This window comes from Marmota monax, unplaced genomic scaffold (assembly GCF_021218885.2).
Source record: "Marmota monax isolate L192 unplaced genomic scaffold, Marmota_monax_Labrador192_F-V1.1 WCK01_AAM20220418_F8-fsc00024, whole genome shotgun sequence".
Classification (NCBI taxonomy): domain Eukaryota; kingdom Metazoa; phylum Chordata; class Mammalia; order Rodentia; family Sciuridae; genus Marmota; species Marmota monax.
In genome coordinates, this window is record NW_026695224.1 from 11,174,190 (window position 1) to 11,198,535 (window position 24,346).

The 24,346-nt window shown below is 56.4% G+C and overlaps 1 protein-coding gene and 1 long non-coding RNA gene across 2 annotated transcripts in view; both read right to left on the reverse strand.

Annotated features, from left to right (window-relative positions):
* Window positions 1-24,346, reverse strand: part of Cngb1 (cyclic nucleotide gated channel subunit beta 1) — a 63,631-nt gene that overhangs the window by 34,727 nt on the left and 4,558 nt on the right. Inside the window, 11 exon segments of the mRNA XM_058575909.1 lie at window positions 1,850-2,006; window positions 5,527-5,699; window positions 5,701-5,794; window positions 7,660-7,696; window positions 8,234-8,327; window positions 13,956-14,115; window positions 19,123-19,159; window positions 20,659-20,734; window positions 21,646-21,812; window positions 22,496-22,571; window positions 23,923-23,968. Coding sequence (XP_058431892.1) covers window positions 1,850-2,006; window positions 5,527-5,699; window positions 5,701-5,794; window positions 7,660-7,696; window positions 8,234-8,327; window positions 13,956-14,115; window positions 19,123-19,159; window positions 20,659-20,734; window positions 21,646-21,812; window positions 22,496-22,571; window positions 23,923-23,968 — 1,117 coding nt within the window.
* Window positions 16,790-19,082, reverse strand: LOC124086625 (uncharacterized). The gene is made up of 2 exons (XR_006849850.2): window positions 18,753-19,082; window positions 16,790-17,326 (listed from the first exon to the last, which is right to left on the reverse strand). It is a non-coding gene; the product is annotated as an uncharacterized LOC124086625 (long non-coding RNA).

A 24,346-nucleotide genomic window follows, 5' to 3' on the forward strand; every position in this document is an offset into this window, starting at 1 on the left:
CCCACTCTTTGTCTCAACAGTGAGAATGATTTGGTTGGCTGGGTTACCCCAAAACCTGGGAAGAGAAGAAAAGCGATGGAGAGAAATTTCTTAACATCGGCAAGGAAGCCATCCCCAGAATTAGAGAAAAAGTCCTGCTCTGCATAAAGTAGAATGAGTTGATGTCGAAGCATAAGATAATTCTGGAGGACCTGCCCAGGCCAGTGTCCACCACTAGGAGCGACGTTTTATGGGTTAACGACTTAAGTGCTGGTGGAGAAGAAGGGTCTTTCTTAAGGACTTGTATTATCCTATGAAACACAGAATACAGTGTCAGCACATGGAGACGGTGTCAGTGTGTGAAACCAAGCGTCTAGGGACATGGATATGAGCATCAGCACAGCAAGCCTGTGTTATCCCATCAAGACGAGTGTCAGAACAACGGGTGACACAAATCTGAGCACTCAGCCCTTGAACCCGAGTGTGCTGGGCCAAAAATGGGTACAGCGTGTCCACACATGCAGCTGGGCCCACCCCACCGTGAAGGTGTGAGCAGCCTGCTGAGCTCAGTTGTAGCAGCAACTTACCAAACACAGACTACGGCCCTTAGCTGTGACACCGTAGAAGCAAAATGGTGTGACCAAGTTCTAGAAAAGAAGCCCTTGGACCTGGACTTCCGAGGAACACCCTTGATGACCCTCTAGCAGGGTGCTCAGTTCTGTGGGGCTCAATCAGAAATGGAATCCACCAGGGGAACTCACCAGATGAGGACCCACAGCTAGTACCCTGCCACCCTGAGAGAAACTGGAATCTCTGGTCCGGTCCCCACCACCCTCTCTCTAGCTGTCGAACTGGGGGAGCCTCCTTCTGGCTCTGCCTTTGGTCAGCCAAGGTTCCCACCAAGGGCCAGTCACAGGCTGGGCAGGACACTAGGGGCGGGGCCAAGGCCCTCACCTACAGATGCGACATCATGTGGCACTCAAATGGTGTCTTGCCAGCCTCCTGGGCCAGCACTCCTGCTTTCACAATAGCCAAGAGGTGGAAATAAGCTAAATGTCCACCGTGGGTGAACAGAGCGTAGTACACACACACACACACACACACACACACACGGCAGGTCAGCATTCAGTCTTGAGAGGGAGACTATCGTGTGCTACGATACCCGATATCTTTATTTATTTATTTTTATGTGGTGCTGAGGATCAGGCAAGCACTCTCCGGCTGAGCCACCGCCCCAGCCCTCTTGTGCTACAATACAGTCACCACAAGACACGGCTCCAGGCCCAGTGCACGGAACAGTCGCAGAAGAACAAATACTACCAACTCCACTGACCCCAGGTGCCTACTGAAGTCCTCGAGCTCATAGACAGGAGGCTGACCCTTCCCAGCTGGGGTGGGGGAGGAACGAGCAAGTGTCACTCAATGTATAGGGTTCGGTTGTGTGAGATGGAAAATTCTACAGAGCCGCTGTATCGTGATGTGCGTACAGTAAACGGTATTCCACATTTAAACTTTTGTTGAAGAGGGGGAGAAAAGGACTGGTAGTTTATAATCATATGTAAGTCCAACTGAACCACATCCTTTCAAAAAATAAAATAAAAAGGAAGTGTAAATGAGTTTGTCACATTCATCGTATGTTGTGATTATTTATTATACTACTGCCCTCCTCTCCTGGCTGAGGGCATTTGGGGCAGGGCCTCCCGTGAGAGCCCCTATAAAAAGCCCTGAGCCAGGAATTAGGAGAACCAGGAGAGGGTGTCATGGTCCCAGCGCTGAGGCCAACTCAGTGTGACGTGTCCCCTGTCTGGCCTCAGTCTCCTCATCTGCCACATGGACAGGGGGCCGTGCTCAGAGAAGCATAAAAGGTAACCTGTGGGCCCCTGGGGCCGAGCCGGGGACCGTGAGGGTGTCGGATTTGGCAGGCGAAGGTGGCAGCTGCTCCGGTGGCGTCTCCTCCACGATGAGGGGGCGGCTGTCCGCCTCGGTGTCTTCCACCTGCACCTCCGGGTGCTCCTTCGTGGCAGGCACTTGGGGAAAGGGAGAAAGGAAGGGAGTCAGGGAGAGAAGCCGGGGTGGCGGGGGGCCTGGCCACGTGCCTGAAGGAAGCCGCGGAGCCATGTCTGGAGGGAGCCTGGCAGCCTCACCTGCCCCATGCAGGGGTGCGGGACGCCATGCCTGAGATGCACCACAGCCAGGCCCGCCACCAACCAGGAGCCACGAAAGAAGCCACATGCCATAGAAACCCCTCCAAGACCTGACTGGCTCCCCTGAGCCCAGAGGGAGCATTCACGGTGGGGGGGGGGGCGGTGTGTGACAGGGTTCAGAGAGGGCCCTCAGGGGAAGTCCCAGGCCTGTCCTAGCACTGCTGGTCCGCCGCTTCCCTTCTCTGAGCCTCAGTTTCTCTCTCAAGGTCGGGTGACAATGCCATTCAGGCCTATGGGGAAAGCCAGGGGACACAGACCTTCAGAGGTGTCCGTCCACAGACTGTCTTTCTAGTGGGTGCCATCCCCCATCTGGGCACCTGCTCTGTCATTTCCTATTTTCATACAAGCCAGGAGCCACCAGAACCCGATCTCCAGACCACTGAGAAGTGTGTCACCAGGTCCTCCCTGGGGACACTAGGTGTGCTCCTGCCTCTGGCTCCATCACCCACCTCAGGGACTGTGGGGACAGCTCTGCCCAAGCCCAAGCTCAGAGGATGCCAGGGTCTGAGCAGTGTCCCTGCTCCCCTCGCCCCCTCCGCCAACACCTGGGGGGACCCGCAGTAGCAGCTAGGCCCAGGCCTGGGCCCCAGCAAGGGAGGGGAGGGGAGCTATTGAAATAATTAGATCTAAGATTTGGGGAGGTGGGTTTGGGAGCCAGGGCATCACCACTGAGTGTCACCCGGCCCTGGGTGTGATAATGGCCATCGTGGGGAAGGCTGGCACTTTGTGGAGTTGCTTATACTTAGTCTCATGGAGGAATCTAAGGAGGCATCAAGATCTCTTGGCATTTTTTAAAGAACGAGTCCTAATCTCTCGGAGGAAGAGGATGAACGTGAATGGAGACGTTGCTTAAATGTAAAGGAGACACTTTACCAACCAACAGGAGATTCCCCAGCCTCTGGGCGGGAGGAGATCAGGAGTGGGAGGCCCTCGCCCAATTGCTCGGTGGCCTGGAAGTGTGAGCTGGGGGAGGAGGAGAGGGGACAGGGGACCGCCAATCATGAAACCTCTGGAACATGCTTAGGGACCTGGGAGGGCAGCAGGCAGCCCACAAGTTCAGCGTCCATAGCAAGGGGGCTCCACAGAGCTGGAGGGGCTGATGCCCACCCTGCCTTGTCCTGGGTGGGACCCTGCATCCTTGATGCCCCTGGGGTGGTGGGGAGAAAACTCCTACAACTGAGGTTTCATTTCCTACCAGCTCAGTAGAGCAGAAGCTCAAAATAGCAATGCATCGGTTTATATCATGTCCATTTATAGACTAAGAATTATTAGAAATATAGGGCTGGGGCTGGGGCTGTGGTAGAGCACTTGCCTAGCACGTGTGAGGCCCTGGGTTATTCGATCCTCAGCACCACATAAAAAAAATAAAATAAATCAAATAAAGGTATTGTGCCCATCTACAACTAAAAAAAGTTTTTTAAAGAAATATAAAGAAAAAATATTACATTACTAAATTGGTTAGAGAATAATATTTACTGTTAAGTACTTCCTATATGCCGGCCAATATTTCTTTTGCCAAATTCTAAGTATTTTATATATATCAACTTTTTTCATTGTTGTTTTGACATGGGGGTTTCACTATGTTGGCCAGGCTGACCTTGAACTCCTGGGCTCAATCGATCCTCCTGCCTCAGCCTCCTGAGCAGCTGGGACTCCAGGCACACGGGCTACTACACCCAGCTCTGTGGACGTTCCCAGCCCTTCCATCTGTGCTGTAAGGTAGTTGTTATCCTGGTCCCCACTTTGTGCATAAGAGACCAAGGCACAAAGAGCAGGATTCGAACCCAGCTCGGAAGGCACCAGTGGCCTCACTGAAACCGTGCGTCTTGCTCTATCTTCTCATTTCCTTATCTGTCGCATCTAAAGTCAACACGTCTTGTACCTTTGTCAGATCCACCCGCTGTCACTGGGGACATTTCCATGGGGATTCCCAGGGACCCAGGAGGACAGAGGATGATTTCCAATGCACAGATCAGGCAAAGGAGAACACAGAATGGGAACATGACTCCCGATCCACTCCCTCTAGATCCTGAATCCACAGAGGGGAAGTCAGGTTAGCGCTTCGGTGGCCTTCACTAACGCCCCTATGACACAGCCGAGGCCCCTTTCAGCTAAGGGCACAGCACGGCCCCCAGCCTGCCGCCACCCCATCCATAGCTCTCAGCACTGATTTGTTTTCCGGGTGTTTGGGGTTATTTCTCTTAATGGCAAGCAGTGCTGGTTTTCCATTTGAAAAGTAACACAAAGTTTCAGTAAAATGAATTAAATTGAGAAGAGAATCCAATTAAAGAAAATAAGACGCATATAAAAGGAGAGCTGGCCCAGAATAGGACAAGAGGTACGGGGCGATCCAGGGGAGAGGGAGTTGGGGGACCCCTGGAGTGGGAGAGTCAGGGTCTGCCCACCAGGGCACGGACCCACGGTGGGGATGATCAGCGTGCCACCTCACCCCAACTCTGAGCCCATCGAGAGCCAGGAAGGGGAGAGAGGAGTCAGTGTCCTCGTGAAGGGCTCAGTGAGACCCACCGCCTGGCCTGATCTCCGAGGCAGCTTTGCACGGTGTCAACCCAAAATAGCAAACGTCAAGAGGAGAGTCGGCAGGTCTGGCTTCAGCTAAGGCAGAAAGTGACAGGGATCAGTCCAGAGGTGCCAGTATGTCCCTGAGTACTTTCAACAGCCAGTGAGCAGCCGTAGCCTGGAAGCCACTATGAGGACCTTGTGACAATTAAAGGGATCCAGACAGGCCCTCCCTCTGCGCTGGCCCCTCAGGATGGCCTCCTCCTGGCCGGCCGGCCTGCACCTGGCAGCTCCTTCTTTCCTGAAGTGGAATTTGCTGAGCAGATATTAATAGTCCTCAGAAAGCCCAGCCAGCAAACTTCACCATCAGTAGATTCTATCTGCAGTGGGTCTGAATTTACTCTTCTATTTGTTTTCTTCTTTTAATGCCGTCACCCCCAAAAGGACTGGCTCCTTGGCCTAGCTTCATGGCCCAGAGATCCGAGAAAGGGCATTGTTTAGACTAGAGTGCAAATGACTACCTCTCTCTATATTTTTTAAAAACCTAATTGTCTGCAGAAAGCAACGTGTAACCCAAAGAAATAATTGCTAAATGCAGAATTTAGGCATGGGGAGAAGGAGAGGAAAGAAACCCTTTCATGTTGCCACCACAAAGCAGGAGGAAGGCCTGGTTTAGCAGAGGAAGAGAAAGTGGCTTTCCCTGAGCACAATGCGTGGTCCCACACCCTGGCCACAGCGCCCAAGGAAGAGAGCCCAAGCCATGCACCCGCCGCACCCGCCGCACCCGCTGCAGGCTGAAGCGCGCTGGGTGGCGAGCTCGCGCTACCTAGGCGACGAATGGAGCTCCTGGTCTCCTTGGCGAAGCTGGAATTGGACAGGGCCGTTCTCCGGGTGACGAGGACAGGGATGCGGGTGATGGGCAGGCGGTAGCTGGGCACATTGGGAAGGTGCTCTGCCAGGTTTGGGGGTGCAAGCCTGGGGGCCCCCTGGTCAGGTGGCTGCTCCTGGACCAGGCGATTCAGCTCCATGTCCTGGCCTGGCTTGGCCATGGTGCTGGAGTCTGAAGGTCACGGGCAGAGGTGTGACCCTGGGGACTGCAATGGGGAGCAGAACAGGGAGGCAGTAAGTGGGGCTCCTCTCTCAGCACCGACATGGAGCAACATGGTGCCCATCTGCATTTGCAGCAGTTCTGTCCCCGGTCTGAAGCACCCCTCACTCTTATCCCTAAAGTTCAACATCGAAAGGGTCATCCAGGCATGTGGCCGGTCCACCCAGCAGCCCCAGCACCTCCTGACTTTTCACGCTCTCCACTGACCACCTGCAGCAGCATGACCCATCTCAGACCCAAGGAAAGTCAGAATCCCGCGACGCAGGACTCACAGGCTCGGGCGCTTAGAACCACCGAGTCCTGGATGGAAAATATCCTCAGCCCAGAATCGCCCAGGCCAAAGAAACCCTGGAGGCAGATCAGTGTCACTTCCAACCAGGGGCAGTCCCCTTTCCTGGGGCCCAAACCGAGCTGCATAGTGGGATCAGCCGGGGCCTGTCATCCCCAGGACCTGACTTGATGGTCAAGATGAGGCCTGGCACTGGGAGTTTTAAACTCTCCCCAGGATTCAAATGTGCAGTCAAGTCTGAGAACCAGGGCTCAAGGCCATTCCCCTTTCAAACGCTAACACGCAGAGCCATCGCCAGAGGACCTTGTTACACGGTCAATTTCTGACTTGGCTGGTCTGGGCGGTTCCTGGGGCTCTGCATGCCTCAGCAGCTCCCAGGTGACACACAGCTGCTGGACCTGCATGCAAACTTTTGAGTATAAACGGACAAATGGCCGTGCCTCAGCGCTTCCCGAGTGTGGCTCCAGCACGCGGAGCAGGGGCAGAACCCGCCCCGCTGTGCCGGTTGGTCCTGACTCATTGGAGGCCCAGCATAAGGCCTGGACTTGGTGGATCTCCCACAGATGAACATGAAAGTTCACAGAGAACACTTTGTAAAGGCCAGCTGAGGGGCAAGCTGGGGACACCCAGGGTCAGGACCCCGGCCCAAAATCATCTCCATGGCTGGTGGCTGGGACACAAGCATCAATTGTCCTCTCCACTTCTGACTCTTCCCTTGGCACCAGCCGTGATGCTGGGCACCTTCGATCCATCACGTCCCCTGTTCTGCCCAACAGCCTTGGAGGTGGGAACTATGATTGCTCCATTTTTCTGGATTTAGGAACCAGGACTGTGAGAGGTCGCAGAACTGGCTTTGGATCACACAGCCAGGAAGGGGGAGAGGCGAGAGGGGCAGGTTTGGGCCTTGACCTTGGGGCAGCCTCATGGTATCATCTGTCCAGGGGTCTGTCTGCATCGCTGGACGGCTGCAGTGCAGGTAGCTGGAGGAACGGGAGGCGCGTGGGCCGGGGCTCCACGTCTGTCTGTCTGTCTGTCTGGGTGAGATGGCCTGGCTGCTGCTCCGCCCCCTGGACTCTCAACCCACCATTCTTGAAGCTCTCAGGAGTGGGGGTGGGTGTAAAATACAAGCAAAGCACAGGTGCCGGCCCCACCCTACGAACTCAGCAGTCGGGACAAGCCCTGAGACCCAGGTCTGGGATCATCATTTGCAGGCTCCATCCGGCCCCACTGTCCCTCACTTACATTATGCGGTGTCTGAGCTGAACCCTGGCTGGGTGGGACCCACAGCTACACTCCCCTGAGAGGCAGTGGCAGGGGCGGAGGGTGGAGGCTAGGGCTTCTCGGTAGCCAGGCCTGGAGCCCTGATCCTCCCTGCCACTCCCCTAGGACCTTTGAAAGACGTCATCTGGCCATGACAATGTGGCCCAAGACTCGCGGGATGGGCTTTGCTGAAGGGGGACTGTGGGGCAACAACTTGGAAGGAGGTGGAGGGACAGGCGGAGAGACCCCCCCAGCCTGAAAGGACCCCGACATTCCACACAGTCACCTCCACCACCACCTACCTGCTGAGCTGGCGGCCACCGCCTCCTCCTGCAGCCCCTGCAAAGATACAGTGAGGGCAGTGCTGGGACCACCCCGCTCCCGGCCTCTGTCTGAACAGCCCGCTCAGGACATCTTCAGGGGTCCTCGCGGCCCCCCATTCTACTCTTGCCCTGCCCAGGCAGGCAGGCCCTGCTGGCCCGTCTCCTGGGGCATCCAGACAGGTGGCTAGAACCTGAGGAGTCCACAGTACACAGGAAGCCCCAGGCCCTGACTCGGGGACTTGTCACGTGTGCCGAGAGGAGCCCCCCCCCAGGCAACCTGTTCGTATGGGCACAAATCAACCAAAGCAGACCCCATCAGAAGCCCCACCCCGGACAGCACCTTGCAGAGGGTACGAGCACTTTGGGATCCTCCTACAATCCCAGGAGACGTTTTACGCAGGTGGCCACAGAGGCCGCATAGCAAGGTGAACCAGGTGGGAATTTGAGCCCAGCTCCATCCAACCCCACCCATGGCCAAGGTCCTTCCTGACACCTGAGTGAGGCCCTCCACTCTCTCCCCTGCACCCTGCCCAGGCCTCAGGGTTCTCCGTACCTGGAATGAGGCCTTTGGGGGCTGCTTCCCGCCTCCTCTGCTCGGATCCACACTGGACTGCACCAGCCAAGAGCTATCCAGCCGGACACTGGGGCTGGGGGCGGGGAGGATGGGGTTAGGAGCGCTCACCAGTTCCCAAGCCCTGCTGGGGCCGAAGCTCTGGGCCAGGGGTTGGGGACAGAATGGTCAAGACCAGGCCTGTCCTCATCAGGTTCCCAGGGCAGTGTCCTGCTGACCATCACTCTGAGACACAGGACAAGCCACACCTCTGCTGTGGGAGGGCTTCCCGGAGCAGGTGGCCTGCAAGCTGGGCTCAAGAATGAGGACTTAAAAACCAGGAACAGGAAGCCAGGACGGCATGTGGCAAGAGAAGCACAGAGGATGGAGAGAGGAGATGTCCCACACTGTCACTGTCAAAGCTCTCAGTGGTCACTGACCCAGGTAGCAGGCACACATGAGTGACGGGGTCAGAGGGCAGCGTGGGGCAGGGAGAACTGTGGCAAGTGGGAGACCCATATCTATCTGCAGACGGCGACCCCACGCTATTGGGAATGGATCTTGCCATTTTCAAGAGAAGCCTGAACTATATATTTTGAAGGTGGAGTTTCCTGATATATAGATGCCAATAATTAATTCAGATTAATTTGAATATTGATATGTAGATATTTTAAAAATAGCCTTTCTCCAGGCAAAACCAGGCCCTTAGAAGTCTAAGTATGACCTCTGGGTTACAGGCTGACTTAGAATCAGGGGCTAATGTGATTTTTGTAGTTAGAAATAGTTGCGCTTCTGAATAGCCCTGTCCCAGCCCTTGGTCCCTGTCACCAAGAGGCTTATTTAAGTTGCTCTGGGGTGTCCGCCACCCAGAAAACCTGGGTTCACCTTCCTCTACCCAGGGGGCCTCATCTCAGCCCTCTCAAGGGGGCTGAGGAGGTGGGGACAGGACTGTGGCTGAGTGGGTTTGAATCCAGCCACCTGGGAGCAGGAATCAGCCCAAGGTCACAGTGCCACAACAGCCCCTGTGGGCCACGGGCCAGGCCCTGTGCCAGGTGCTCCGAACACAGTGTCTCCCAACTCTTCATGCAAACAATCCCGGGAGACCAGGGCTGTGGCTAAGACTATTCCAGTTCAGAGCATTGAGGCTCAGAGAGGTTCGATGGCTGGTCCAGGGTCACACAGCCTGTAAGGTGGGGGGGAGCCTGGAAAAGACACAGGTGTCTCTGCCCCCAAAGCCAGGTGCTTACCACTCAGTTCTGCTGCCCACCTCTGAGCAGCAATATGGCCCCATGTGATATGAAGGAGTAGACCCAGGATTTGAATGGCACAAACACCCAACTCACTTTATTTTCCTTCTCTGTGTAGACATTTCCATTGCAAGGATCTCAACTATCAGGGTAAGGCTCCCCACCTTGCCCGGCACAAACTGATTTTTTGCTAGAGATTCAAGTCATAAGAGCAGGCCATGTCATGGCTTCGACAGGTCCTGACCACATCAGCTTTCAGCCCCTTATCCCCAAAAACTCTATTAAAAACTGTGGTTTTATGACTGTGATCGTATGAGATTAGTATGTTAATATTTTATCTTGCACCATCTTTCTGCTATCTCAAGGCCCTTGTGTGGGGGTGGAATCTGATTTTAAAAGAAATTAAAACGTTCTCAGGGCTGCTGTATTGCTCAGAGGGAGAACGGACACCCAGGAAGCGCTGGGTTGGAGCCTCAGCCCTGCAGAAAACAGGAAAAACAAGAAACGTTCTCACGGATCCCTGAGAGTACTGTGGGCACCACGGCTACTACACAAACCATGGCCTTGCCCGGCTGGTGAGCTACCGACCCAAACAGATACAGGACCCTTCTCTGAAAGGCCCTGGATACGGGCCACCCCTGTCCCAGCCAGAGGCATCCTGAGGTCCTGTTCTTTCCACTATCAGGCCAGAAAATCTCTGTCTGGCCTTGGGCGAGTCACCTGGAAGCCCTGGGGCTGCCTCTGTCTGCTCATCTGTCCAAGGGGCAGGACTCGCCTGGCCTGTGCAGCCTGACTTACTTGAAAGAGGTCAGAAGGGCCCGTGAGGACCTCGTGGAAAAGAGACTGTCAGAGCGGTTCTTGGGATTTTTCTGGATCTTTCACCTCTAAACACAGAAAGCGGTTTTCCTTGGCCCAAAGTACAAGGCTCTGTGTTCACTCTGGAGCCAACTGGGGACAGAACACCAGCTCTGGGCTTCCTGGTGGGCCAGCCCTGGGCATGCAGTGCACCATCTCTGAGCCTCATTCCCCCACCTGTGAATTGGGATGAGCGATAGAATCTGCCCTTCTGACTGTCTCAGCTTGGTCTAGCGTGGAAAGATATTACCAGTCGAATGACAGCTATTTCTATTACTATTCTTGTCATTGCTATCATTCATCCCAAGGAGGTGGTGGTCGGCAGGGTCATGAAGTCCACCCACATGGACTGGGAAATGTTTTGAACAGACAGCCTCCATGACCATGAACCAATGTGCCCAATGGTGTCTGTGCCCATATCACCAAGGGCTGTTGGGGGTGGTCCATGTACCCAAGTCATATGGTCCCTATTCAATAGTGTGCCCGGTACCTGCCAAGGTTCCCACTTTCCCAGCCCAGAAGCAACATCCTAATAACTTCCAGAGAGTTCTCAGGCCTTGGGGACCTCCGAGCAAAGGAACCGAGATTGGCCAAGGTGGGCTTCTCAGAAGGCCTCTCAGGTCCCAGCTAGCGGCAGCCAGCTCACAAGGGCTTGCCACTCTGCTCCTCCCTCAACCACCCCAGCAGCCTGTGTCCCCAACACAGGGTCCTCATGTCACCTGCAGCATGCTCTTCCCCTGAAATCCCAGCCACCAAGGAAGGAGGGAGGGGAGCCCTGGGGCACAAGCAGCCACCTACTTGGGTCTCTCGGTCTTTGCCGGCACGGGTGCCCATGGCACGGTTCCGCTGGAGGCTGTGCCCTTCACCCCGAGCCCGGGGTTGGAGCATGCGTGGAGCCTGGAGAGCCCTGGCCCAGCCAGGAGTCCAGCGTCCAAGCCAGAGCGGCTCGAATGGCAGCTGAGCCACCAGTCCTCCTGCCTCTGATCAGACCGAGGGGATGTGCAGGGAACTCTACAGACACGTCCCCAGGGAAGCCATGTGGGGACCAAAAGGCCACAGTTGCTAGGAAACGCTGAGCTGTTGCCTGCAGAGGTGGGGTTGCTAGGTAACCATCTGCGTTACCAGGGCCCTGGCGTCATCAGTAACCTGTGCCTCTGCAGAGTGGCCAAGAGCATCCTTCCCCAGACAGCAACAGCCCCGCTCTGCTGGCTCTGGCTCTGGTCTGGGATCACTTGCTCTGTCACCACAACATCTGGTCCCTCCCTGGGTCTGGGGCTCAAAAGTTCCCTGAGTTTAAAACTCTGGGTGGGCATTTGGGCACATGTGCGTGCGAGTGGGCTGCGCGTGCATTCCTGTACATGTAGGTGCGTGGACTGCCCGGCCTGGGCGTCTGTGTGTACCGTGTTCTGAGAACATGTGTACCGCTAGAGCATGGGCACGTGGAAAGCAGTTTATCACTGGCCTTTAAGGGTCATTTTGGCTCAAGAGCAGTGGCCTTAAAGGGACTTTGGGACCTGTCTGTTAGGCACACAGGTATAGCTGGGGAGCCGTCCGGAGCTATGCACTCTTCCTAGAGGCAGGTTGAAGGCAGGGGACACAGCAGTCTGTAGCCACCAAGCTCGATGGCACCATGGTCTTCACCTTGTGGGGGTGGGGTAACGGTGGCAGAGACCCAGAACACAGAATTAGAGAAGCAGGCTCAGTGTTTGTAGAAAACGAAGTTCACAAGTCAGAGACGCCTGCGGATGAGTAGACCGCCTTGAAGAGGTAATGAGCCCCCTGTCATTGGAGGTAAGCAAGTAGAGTTTGGGTGGCTTCTGGCCAAAGTTGGAAGGATGGTGTGCGAACTGAGCCAAGGTGGACCAGGAGCTGAGGACCCCCCAGCATCCAGCTCCGAAATCCTGTGCTGGCCTTTTGGTTTAACAGTTTCCTGACCGGGACTAAAAGTGACCCTCTGTGGCAACAAGAGCCCCAGTCACCACCAGCAGGGCACTCTTCCAGTGAGGCCCCATCACACCCATCTCGCAGCTGGTCCTGTGCACCCTCTGCAGGGACCTGCTGGCAGTCCCCACCGCACAGCCATGGAGCTGGGAGGCCACCTCCCCAGGTCACTTTGCTAATGATGCACAGTGACACTTCTGATGGCAAAGCCCGGCCAAGGTCAGAGGGACAGCTCAGGGAGGAGGGCGTCACCCTCTCCCCTCACGGGTGGGTGCTTCTCAGCTCTTGGTCATCTCCCTGCCCTCTAATCTGGTCCTGGGCCCCTCCTGTCTCCCCGCTCATTCCCGGGGCATCCCCTCCATGACCGACTTCCCCTCCTCCCCTGCTCCAGTGTCCACTCCCCCAGCCGTCGCCCCTCTGTCCGTCCCCACTGCTGTCGAGCCCCGCCCCTCCCAGAGCTCCTTTCTCAGCCCCATCCGTAAACGTTTACTTGGACTGAGTCCTTTGGCTGAAACCTGTGTAGATGCAGATGAGGATTCGACCCCGAGTGGACAACAGAGGAGACTCTCGGGCAGCCTTAGAAGGTGTCGAGACAACATGGGACCGTTGGGGGCGGGGGACAGTCCATGCATGCATTCATCCCTTCAATTGGTCCATTTATTTAGTGCCTGCTGTGTACCAGGCACTGTTAGGTGGCCCAGGAGCTCCCTCTGGAAACCCTCCTGTGGCTGTGCCCATGAGGGTCAAAGAGGCGCACACCTACAAAGGTGTTGGCTGCACTTGGATCCCTCAAAGGCCCATGCTAAAGGCTTGGTCCCCAGAGTGGCCCAATTGGAAGGTGGAACCTTTAAAAGATAGGACCTAGTGAGAAGTCTTTAGATCTCTGGGGACATGCCTTTGAAGGGGACAGTGGGACCGCCAGCCCCTTCCTCTTTCTCCCTCTTTCTTCTCTGCCATGAAGCGAAGGCTTTTGGTCCACTACACACTCCTGCCATGACGAGGGGACCAACCAACCGTAGACAGAAACCTCCGAAATCACGAGCCCCCACATAAACCTTCTCTCTCTACCTAAGTCGATTATCTCAGGCATGTTGTTAGAGTAACAGAAAGCGGACCACACACAACATAAACGTCCATCAGTGGTGGGCAGGTTAAATGAATCATATATACCCAAGGATGGAACCCTACAGAGCTGTAAAATCGATAAGGATGATTTTCACCTACTGACTGAGGAAGGCCCTCAAGGTATGTTATTGGATGAATGCAGCAAGGTGCTGACAAGTTACATGGGCTAGATTTCCTTTCAGCCCCACCCCCCACAAAAAAGAATAGAGGGGGTGATGAGAGCATGGACATGCCCAGACTGTGTCTGGAATGGGCATCAGAACATGGTTTATGCCTGCAATCCCAGTGACTTGGGGACTGAGGCAAGAGGATTGCAATTTCAAGGTCAGCCTCAGCAACTTAGCAAGACCTTGTCTCAAATAAAAAATGAAAAGGTGTGGGGTTGTGGCTCAGAGGTAGAGCACCCCTTGGTTCAACTTCCAGTACCCAAAAATAAAGAACCGGGTGTGACCTATGGGGTGCGGGCCGGGCTGGGCTGGGCTCTGTGCCCTCTTGGACCTGGGGATTCCGCACGCATGCCTACACTGGCTCTTTCCGGGGACTTCTCGGGCTCCCACCTGGGCATCTCCACCACGGCCTTGTTCTCTTTCCCATGAGCTGGAAGCCCCTCCATCTCCTGGGGGCTGGAGCTGCAGTCCTTCTGGGCATCCTCCCAGTGAGAGTCAACATCTTCTAGGATGAGGTCGGGCTCCTGTCGCTGCGTGGCGAGGATGCCAACTGCAGGGGACACAGGAGAAGCCACCTGTGAGACTCCTGCAGGGGACCCAGGAGTCTTAGGGAGCCCAGGCAGGAGCCTGGCCATCTCCAGTAGCACCTCAGCTCCTGAACGAGTCCAGGGAAATGCGCTGTGGCCGGTGGGACTGGTTTCACCACTTCCGTGCTCAAGCGACAGGTTGAAGCCTGACCGTTGGCCAGGCACCCTTCATCCTCCCCCCCTTTTTTCTCTTGAGACAGAGCTTTGACAATGGCTGATCAGCTTGGTTTCTTTGCAGAAAGAATACTTCCAACCGAGCGTTGTGTGTGATGCCCAAAAGACGTAGGTGTGGGGTCCGACTTGCCACCTCCGTGCAGGGCAGCCCAGACTGTCCCCAGGGATGCAGAGTGAGCCTGCCCACCGCTGGCCCTCTGGATGTCCAGCACTTGATCCCTCCTCTTCCTCCTGGGTCTAGAAACTCCCTCCCCACGGGAATTCAACTTTGCTGAGGGGCAGAGAATTGCAGGAATCTGTCATTTTAAACATTTCTTCATGCATTCAGATTCCCGAATGCAGTGAGGTTGGCAGAAGTGGGTACAGGGGAGGCTCATCAGGAACCCCACCCCAGGTAGGTGTCTAGGAGAAAGGGGGGAGACTCCCTGGATATCAGGTGTTCTGAAAAAGTTCCAGGGGTCTTGGTGGCCCTCAAGCAGAGCGTGAATTAGTAATGGTGACTTTAAATGAAAGCTGGCTCCAAGTCTTATCCTGTGATTTTGGAAGTTATTGCTCATGGTTCAGCAAACAACAACAATAACAATAATAGTAACAGCAGCGGCATTCCTGAGTACTCCCGGGGGTCAGGCCTATGTTCAAAGAGGACCTGGGTTCATTCCATTAGTGCTCACACAACCTCTTGAGGTGGAAGAATGATTCCTATTTTATTTCCTCTCTTTTGTATTTGATTCCCCATTTTACAGATGAGCAAACTGAAACAAAAATTATCACTTTCTTTTATGGGGTGCTTTGCAGGGCTGGGACTCCCAGCTTCCGGGTACAGATATTATCCCCATCAAACAGAGAAAGCACCTGTGTGTCCCCAGGGAAGCCCCCGCACGCACACTGCACGCACCCTGCACAACCCGTTTCTGCAGTAGCTCCTAGACTTTGTGCTCCAGGAGTCCCCTGGGGGACAGGTTCCTGCCTGAGCACTGTACCCCCTGCCTAAGAGCTTGTTAGCTGTCACAGCGCCCCAAAGAGAACAGAACTCTCCCCATTTTATAGCCCAAACAGCCAGCTCAGAGAGGCTGGCCTACTTGTCCAAGGTCACACAGGAAGTTAGAGGCAGAGTCAGGTCCCCTGATGCCTGAGTCCCGAGCACGCCATCCCAGGTGGGAAATATGCACCCGGAGAGCCTCAGCGGGGCCCTGGCCACCTGTCTTGGAAGCACCCGTCTCCACCTGCTGTAGGAGGGAGCGTTCCCTGACATTCCCTCTTTCCTTTAAGGCCTGCCCCAGACTGTCCCTAGTTTACAGCCAAAGATGTGACAACTCTAAGAAGGTGGTGCCCACGGCCACCGGCCAGGAAGGGAAGGGATGGGAGCGTGTGCCCCTCCCTGCAGGCTCTCCCCACCTCCCAGGGCCCCACCCAGGAGCCCGGGCTGCCCTGTCTGCGGTAAAGCTTTGCCCCTGGATTCCCTCTGGGCACCCCACCTCGTGGCCGGTGACCTCTCCACCCTCAGGACCTGCACATGGGGCTCTGGCCCAGGCCAGGAAGGCCAGCAGCCCCACCCAAGAAAGCGCTCCTGCGTCCAGGGTCCAGGAGGCCAGGTGCATGGGATCCGGGGCAAGCCCCCACCGGGACCCCAGGTCACTGGCAGAGCCAGGGCCATGGTCCCCGCTCCCTCGGCCTCTCCCTAGTCCAGCCCACCTCTCCACTCTGGCCCCAAAGCACTGATCTTTCACTCAGAGGAAATTCCTAAAAGTAGGCTTGCAGCCGTCCCTCATCACCAGAATCATGGGTGGGGGTGCGTCTTGAAAAGGCAGATTCTGAGGCCACTATTTTAGTCATGGGGTCTGAGGGTGGGACACTTTTCAGAGTTGCCCCCAGTTGCTCTGGTGCCTCCAGTTGCTTGCTCAGCCCCAGAGTAATCTCTGGGAAGTCACTCCTCTGCTCAACCACACTCAATGGCTCCCCACTGCCTACAATCAAGCTCACCTAAAATGAGGCTCAACTATCCTGCTTAACCATGAAGGACTGTGGGCTACAGACGGCGGGATGTCACCCCCCACCCCGGGGGACCCACGCAGCCTCCCCCTCGTACCTCTAGCTTTTCCTCCCTTTATTCCCTCTCCTGGGGTGGCCCTCTCCTCACTGTTAGTGTGAGCCATTGGGGGTCTCAAAAGGAGGATACAAGAAGGGACAGCTGCCACCTACCCAGAGTCTCCCAGGGTGGCAGGGAAGCCAGACATTCTACATAAAGTCACCTGAATAGTAAACGCTGGCAACTGATTCTAATTTTTCAAATCACTGTTGGCCCAAACAAAGACATCTATGGGTCACCTGGGACCCCAGGACCCCTAGCTAATTCCTCCTGCACCCCAAGACCCGCAGGCCACAGCCCTCTCGGCCCACCCACTTTTAAAATCTAACCACTGTGCTGCAGCCTGACCCTAGGCAATAACATCAGCCACCACAGGGTTGAGGTGTTCGTCAGGCATGTTTAATGTTGATTTCAATGTCACTGTCCCCCGGCCGGTCCAGAGAGACAAAGTGGCCAGGCCTTAGGAAACCACTTCTGAGAAAAGTGTGTCCCAGGGGGTTCAGACAGAGCCAGTGCCACACGGGGCTGTGCAAGGGTCTTCTCAGAGGTAATTTCCATCGCCTCCCACTGAGGAAGTCCCCCTGCTGTCTAGCCTGAATCTCTCAGGCTGCCCCTGGCCGACCTTCCCCTTGTGTTGGCCTGGGTCCCGCTCCCTTGCCAGGTGTCCTGAGAGGAGGTGGCTGGGGAGCTGGTGGGGCCGCCTCTGGCTCTCCTTGCCCTGCCTGGGAGCGTGGGGGAGGGCCAGCGGCTCACTGACCCGGTGGGGAAGGGTCGATGGCCACCTCCCGCCCTCCACCCCCTGAACGTCTTCTCTTCGGGGTGTCCTTCTTCCCTTCCATCCATCCATCCGTCTGTCCATCTATGCTCTCCCAGATCCCCTTCTCCCTTGTCTCAGAGGCCTCCAGCCGCCACCCCTGAAACAAAGGAGGAGTCAGTAGTGCAGGCAGCTGGGGGCAGACAGAGGGCACAGACGGACGGACGGACGGTCGGACGGATGGAAGGGAAAGCTGGGGACAGAGCAGGGAGGAGAGGAAGCTCCTTCCCCATGTAGAGGGCTCCTAGTGTCCCCCCAAAATGATAAGTTCAAGTTCTAATCCTATTACCTGTGAATGTGACCTTATTGGGAAACAGGGTCTCTGCAGACCTGATTAAGGATCTCAAGAGGCGATCATCCTGGATTTAGGGAGGCCCCTAAATCCAGTACCTGACATCCTTGCAAAGGAAAGCGGAAGGACGTCTGACACGCATTGACACAGAGCGAGTCCACGTGGACACTCACGCAGGGTCGGGGGGTCAGCTGGAAGCCAAGGAGCCCAGGTGTGGCCTGCAGCCCCTGAGGCCAGGAAGAGGAGGGGACAATGTCTGTCTCAGAGCCTCAGAAGAAACCCACCCTGCAATGCCTTGATTCTGGACTTCTGGCTTTCGAACTGTGGGAGAAAACCTTTCTGCTGCCTTAAGCCCCCTGGATTGTAATTATCTGTTGTTTGTTATGGCAGCCCCAGGAGGAGGACCTGCCCAGGCTCCAGGCCCCTGCATGTGTCTGTCCCCATTGTTAGGCCTGGTGCTTCCTGCCCACTCCAGGGACTGTAGGAGGCCCTGCCTACAGTGGGCTGAGAATCCTGAGTCCTTCCAGAGGAGCGAGAGGAAGACAAGAGGGGGCCCAGGCTCCAGCGCCCCAGGCGACAGTGTGGGTCCCTTTAACTTTGCCTGACTGAGCAGCTGCTGTCAAGCCAGAGTCCGGTTACTACTCCCACCATATTTGCTCTGTGACCCTGGGCAGCTGTCTTGAGTTCTCCAAGTTCTTGTCCCCCACCTGCCCCGACAGCCACAGAGGTCCCTTCACTTCATGCTCAGGGAGACCGTGAGCTCCATGAGAGACTGGGCCCGTCCTGCCCAGAGGCCGGTGGGCTCTGCTGCTCCTTGGGTTGCTGTCACGGCCACCATGACCCCTAACACCTCCCATGGCTCATCCACCAGACCCAAGCCCTGCAGTCAGCCATTTGTCTGTGTCCCAAGCCACAGTGGTCACCCCCAGCTTCAGAGAGCTCACCCTGGGGTTGGACACAGCATTACAGCACAGCGGAAGTGTCCCTGGGAGAGCCTGACCTAGGGTCAGAGAGCCCATGTCCAGGACAGAAAGGGGCTGTTGCTGCCCAAAGGCCCGGCCGGTAGCGGGCTGTCCACCATCACTTACTTAGTGAATGAGTGAATGGCTGCATGGCCAGAGGCCAGGAAGCAAAGCAAGAGCAGATTCTACCCCAGCACACCCAGAGGGACCTCAATCTCTGTTGCCCAGTCCTGGCTTGGGGCTGGGATTAAAAGGCACCCACATCTTCTCACCCCAGCTGCAGGTGAGGGACAGCCTTCCTGCCCAAGGGTGGTCCAGCAGATGGGATCTGGTTCCCTCAGGGATGCCCGCCGCTCTCCCTCTCCCCACCTGAGGAGAGCCGTGTGCCAGCAGGAAGAGGGCCCATCTGGTTTGACTTTGGGACTGTTTTCTCTGGACAGAAGCCAGGAGCCAGGCCCTGGGGGCCTGCAGCCACTGCCAGGCTCAGGCTACCTGGACCCGCTGAACGGAGATGGCGCCTGCAGAGCAGGGGTCTCTCTGGGCTCCAGGTCAGGAGGCCCCAATTAAACCCCCCACTCAGACCCTAGGATACCAAGCCACCCTCCTGGGAGGTGCACGAGAACCCAGAAATGCAGCACTTACTGGTCTGCGCGTCACACGTCTGCGGGGAGCCAGGCTCCTGTGGGGAGAAAAGGGGGGTCAGGGCTAAGGGTGACATACAGTTAAAACCGAGTTGGGTGGTGCCTGCAGGAGCCGGCAGGGCTTTTCCTGGGACTTGCTCCACTCTTCCCTGCCTGGGCTCTCCTGCCTCAGAGCCACCCTGCTCCAGCCCTCTCCCACCAGGGCCACTTCCTGGGCCCCCCTCACCACCTTTGCTAGGGTGGGCTCGCCTGGAACCCCCCACCCGCTGGCCTCCGTGTCAGATCCTCCTCCCACCCTCCCAGGAGGGTCCCCTCCAAGCTCCCTGCTCCTCCAAGGCCTCTCACCAGGGGAACCCACTTCCCCAGCCTCCTCCCCAGGGCCCTGTGACCCTGTGAGGACATCTTCATCCGCTAATTGCCACCCAGCCCCGTGTGTCTTGGAAAACCGGGTTGTCGCACTTCCTCTGCAGACCTGAGGCGTGGGTAGCCTGTTTCCTGCCCACTTCCCTCCGCACAGGAAGCAGCCTTGGAGAGGGCAGGATGTGCCTGGAAGCCACAAGCGCCTGGAAATGGAGTTGGAACTCCAGCCACGTGTGACCTTGGCTCGCCTCTGTAGGCCTCAGGTGGCCCATAGAGGACCCTGCTGTGCCCACAGACCGTGAGGGAATTGGGAGAGGGGTTTGAGGTTCAGTCTTGGCTCAGTGAGGCAGGTGGGGAGGGTGTCCCCAGACAGCCACAACAAAGGTCTCCGCTTGGAGGAGCCAGGCTGGGTCCTTGAGTGACCCAGAGGCCCAGAAACCGGCCAGGCCTTCCTCTCTCCTGGGCCTACATGCCTTTGCTCACAGAATTCTTTCCTGCCTTCTCACACCCCTGGGGAGTGAGCCACTGTCCGCTCCTTGCTCGGGTGGGACAATGGGGCTCTGAGAGGGCCATGGCCACACTCACACAGCCTGGACTGAGGTTAGGCTTCCACTCCCAGCTCCAAGAGCTTCTATGAAAATGTCCAATTGTCCCCCAAAAAAGAAAGACCAGGTCCCAGGATCTTGGGGAAGGAAAGACACAGTGACAGAGGCCTTGCTCCCCCCCACCCCCCACGTTGGTGTCCTAGGTTGTCAGTTTTGCACACGGGGCCTGCTGGTTTCCTGTGAACCCCCACTTCTTCTCAGGACATTCCAGGCCTCTTGTCACTGGGCCTTGGAGCATACCTGGAGGTCACCTCTACTGGGACGCTTTCCTTGCTGCTCCCAGGAGGTGCCACCTCTGAGTCCTACACCCTCTCTACTCCCCACATGTTCCCAAAGGACTGTGAGGCCCTGGCAGTGGGCTGGGCCAGCACGTCTCAGCCGGTGGCCACAGAGCCGCAAAGGGTCTGGGTAAAGTGAACATGGGCTTCAGACAGGCAGGCTGCAGGGCCTGGGTTCTCACGGTAGGTGTCCCCACCCTCCAGGGATCAGGCCAACCACCCCACCCTTCCCTGAGCTCCCAAGATCCCCATCCCCCCACTGGCCAGGACCCACTGCCCAGGCCCAGCACTGACCTGCTCCCGGCTGTTCCCAGGGAGCACCGGCTGCGGCAGGGCCTTCTCCAGCCTGTGTAGGAGCCACGCTAGCAACCTGCGGGCAGAGCGGGCTGTGTTCCAGCGGGAGAGCCCCCCACCCCCATCCCTGGGAGACTAGGCCACCGCCAACTCCCTCCACAGGTCAACAGCAGGCCTCAGAGCCCAGCCACGTCTCCAGCTCTAAAGAACAATTCCTTCCTCCCCTCCCCATCCCCTGGGTGGGCTCTGCCTACTGCTTGGGTCCTAGTAGGCAGCTCGGGCACCCACCCCCACCCCACCCCTGGAGCTGCATTTCCGCCCTCTCACTCTGCCAGGGTGCTCGCATTTGGCAGCTCTAATCCGGATTTGTTGTTGTTTTGGTACCTGGGGGCTGAAGCCAGGACCATGCACACGCTAGAAAAGCCCTCCACCACCAGCTCCGTACATCCCAGGCCACCACCCAACCCGGTTTTGACTGTATGTCACCCTTAGCCCAGTTCCATTTTCACGATTTATTCTACAGATTTACTTGGGCAGGAGCCCCAGGAGGCCAGGAGAGGCTCTGACTGCAGCACAAGGGTGGAAACAAACTCAACGTCCACCGCGTGGTTAAATCAAAGCTGCCGTGTCCACCTGATGGAGCACTACACAGCTAGTGGAAGAACGAAATGCAGCTCTGTGCACAAACCCACCTCCAAGATGCATTTTTAAGTGAAAAAGCAACATGCAGATTCCTGCCTATAGATCACCCTTGCTAGGTGTGTTGTTTAAGGAACAGTGTCCTCACCTGGGGAAGGGTATACCTGGGGAAGGCAAGAACCCGGGGTTGCCCTGGGAGGGACTTGGAGAGTCCATTGAATTTTCTCCCTGGTGCATGTGTTAATTCCATAATTCAATGTGCTAGTTTTGTGAAGGTGGGGTGTTGGGCTGGGGCCAGGCACTGACCGTGCTCCCCGAGGTGGGGAGAAGACATTTAGGAGGGCTCACCGGGCAGAGTCCGCAGGTGGTGGCAGGGAGGAGGTCTGGAGGCTGGGCTGGGGCTCTGGAGCTGGCTCCTCCTCGAGACTGGTCACACAGGAGCTCTCGGGGTCCTGTGGCGTGGGCTCCGTCTCCAGCGGGGGTTCTGGAGGCTCTGAGCAGAGGGAGAGCAGGGGCTGAAGAGCTCACAGCAGGGCTCCACCTGGTCCCTCCAGGCCTCAGGGGGTCAGATCCAAAGCACTAACGTGACCAGGCAGGGAGACCCTTGGGACCACTCCAAACAACTCTAGCATCGAAAAGAGCAGGGAGAGGGAGGGACTTTCCAAGGTCTCACAAAATGAATGAGACCTGCCCCAAGCCTTAGGCTCCCCAGCTTGGACTGGCTCCAGTGCCCTCCCACAACAATCCACTCCCAGAAAGGCCGGAATTGCTCACTGACCCAGATGAAGACCAAGGGTCTCCCCTGAGATTCCCCGGGGTTCCCCCAGCCCAGCCCATAACCACCCAAGCAGCCCCTCCCAGGCCCCCTCTCTGTACCTGGGCCCAGGACAGCATCTGCAGGCTCAGCAGTCAAGCCCTGGACGGCAGGTGGGGAGCAAAGACATTGGTAAAAGCTCTGCACATGCCCCATCCTAGCCAGCTGTCCCTGACCTGAGGCCAGGGCAGAGGGCTCTATCATGCCCCCAAGTCCCCCCATGGCACCCTGGGCAGTGACTCCTCCCCATTTAGGATGATCCCAGGCGAGGTTCACCCCTCTTGGACCCCTGGGGGAGAAACTGCTGGAATAGTCAGTCCCCACCCCTTGGGCTCCCAAATTCTCCCAGGTGGCCAGCTGAGGTCCCTCCTACCGTCCACTCACCTTAGCCGGTGTTGGGGGTTGAGGTAGCATTTTCTCCAGATTCTGCTCCAGCCACCTGAGCAGCCATGGGCTGGGCCTAAGGAGGGCCAATGGTCAGACACACAGGTGACCTAAGGGAAGGAGCCAGGCACACTCTCCTGACTGCCCACCAGCTCTTCCTGGCCCTGGGCAGTGGGACCTTGTACTGGATGCTCTCAAAGGGCCCCATGGTGGTGGGGAAGCTGCCAACCTCGACTTTAGATCCAAGGCTGGACCCGGCTCTGCCCCTGACCCAGCTTTGGGCTCTTGGGCAGCAGGGGAGGAGTAGGAGATGCCTGGATGCAGCCTGGGGGTGGGGCTCCGTGGCTGGCATGGACAGGAGTGGCTTCACGGGAGTGTGACTGTATAAACATGGGACCCCATACTTAGAAGTTTTATTATGTTTAATGCACTATTGCCATAAACTGAAAATTATTCATCATTTTAAAGGGGTTCTGCGTTTTTATTTTACGTCAATTATGCAGCTGGTCCCAGGGGCAAATATTGGGTCCAAATCTATCTGGACTCCAGAAGCCCCCACCTCCTGAGGGAAGCTCCAGGCCCTAAAGAAAGCTCACAATCTGGGCACTTTTCCAATATCTGTTCAGCATAGATAGTGACCAGTGGCCCTACCTAGCTCATGAACCCCTAGACTAGCTCCCTGACTGGGAACCTACTATCAGGTCCCCTGTGAGAGCTCTGTCTTGTTTCTTCTCACTTCAATAAGTCCTACTCTTCCACAAAGAAGAAGAGGAAGAAAGAGGAGGAGGAGGAAGAGGAGGACGAAGAAGAAGAGGGAGGAGAGGAAAAGGGGAAACAACATGAAGAAAAGCCTGGTACGTCCTCTACGTCCACTCATTCATCTGGTTATGTGTCCCCTGGGTGCTGAGTCCGCAGTCAATGCCAGGTACCATGCTGGGCACCAGGGCTCTGCAGTGACCAGGACAAAAGCCCCTGCCCTCCATGGGCCTGCAGTCTAGGGAAGGAATGAGTGAAGGGTGACTGGAGTTGAGTGTATGACTCTGAAATTACAGGAAAAATCAAAAACTGGAAGTTTCAGGCTCACATTGGGGACCCACAGAGTCCTGAAAGCATCTCAATTAGTTGGCAATATCCAACAATTACAGATGGTACATAAAAATCTATATTTCTAGCTTTTTGGTAAAACGCCAGAGACCTTTGCCACAGTGGGCCTGCAGTTAGAAGGGGTTGGACCTGATCAGGACCCCTCCTGGGTGCCTTGGGCTCACCTGTCCTGCAGCCATCCGGGATGAGGCAGCCGCCCCACCCACACCCATCAGCTCTGAGAAGTCCAACGCTGTTGCCAACATGAGGCTGAACAACCGAGGACCCCAGTGTCTCCCAGGGCTGTTCAAGCCCTGCTTCCAGTGACCGCGACAGGGACTTACCTGATATCCTGGGCCCCTGGGAACTCACTGGATCCACCTGCAGACCCTGCGGGGTCAGAAAACAGAGACAGGCAGGGAGGGAGGCACCGGGAGGCGGCTCTGTGAGGGCCACACGGCAGCTGGCTGGAGGACGCAGGTCTGGGGTGCAGCAGGGCGAGTAGACAGTGACCGCCCACCTCGAAAAGCTAGAAAAGGGGTCCAGGACCCTTTCACTGCCACGAGGAAGGAATGACAAGTGCCAGAGGGGACAGAGAGGCTTCACCCGATTACACAACGTGCACATGCATTGGAACAGCACAGGACACCTCATTCGTATACACAGACCTTGAATTTGTATGTATAGTTTAAAAATAAATCCAATTTTAAAGATTTAAATGCATCCACAAATTTTAAATAAAACATAAAGTCAGGCCAGATGTGGTGG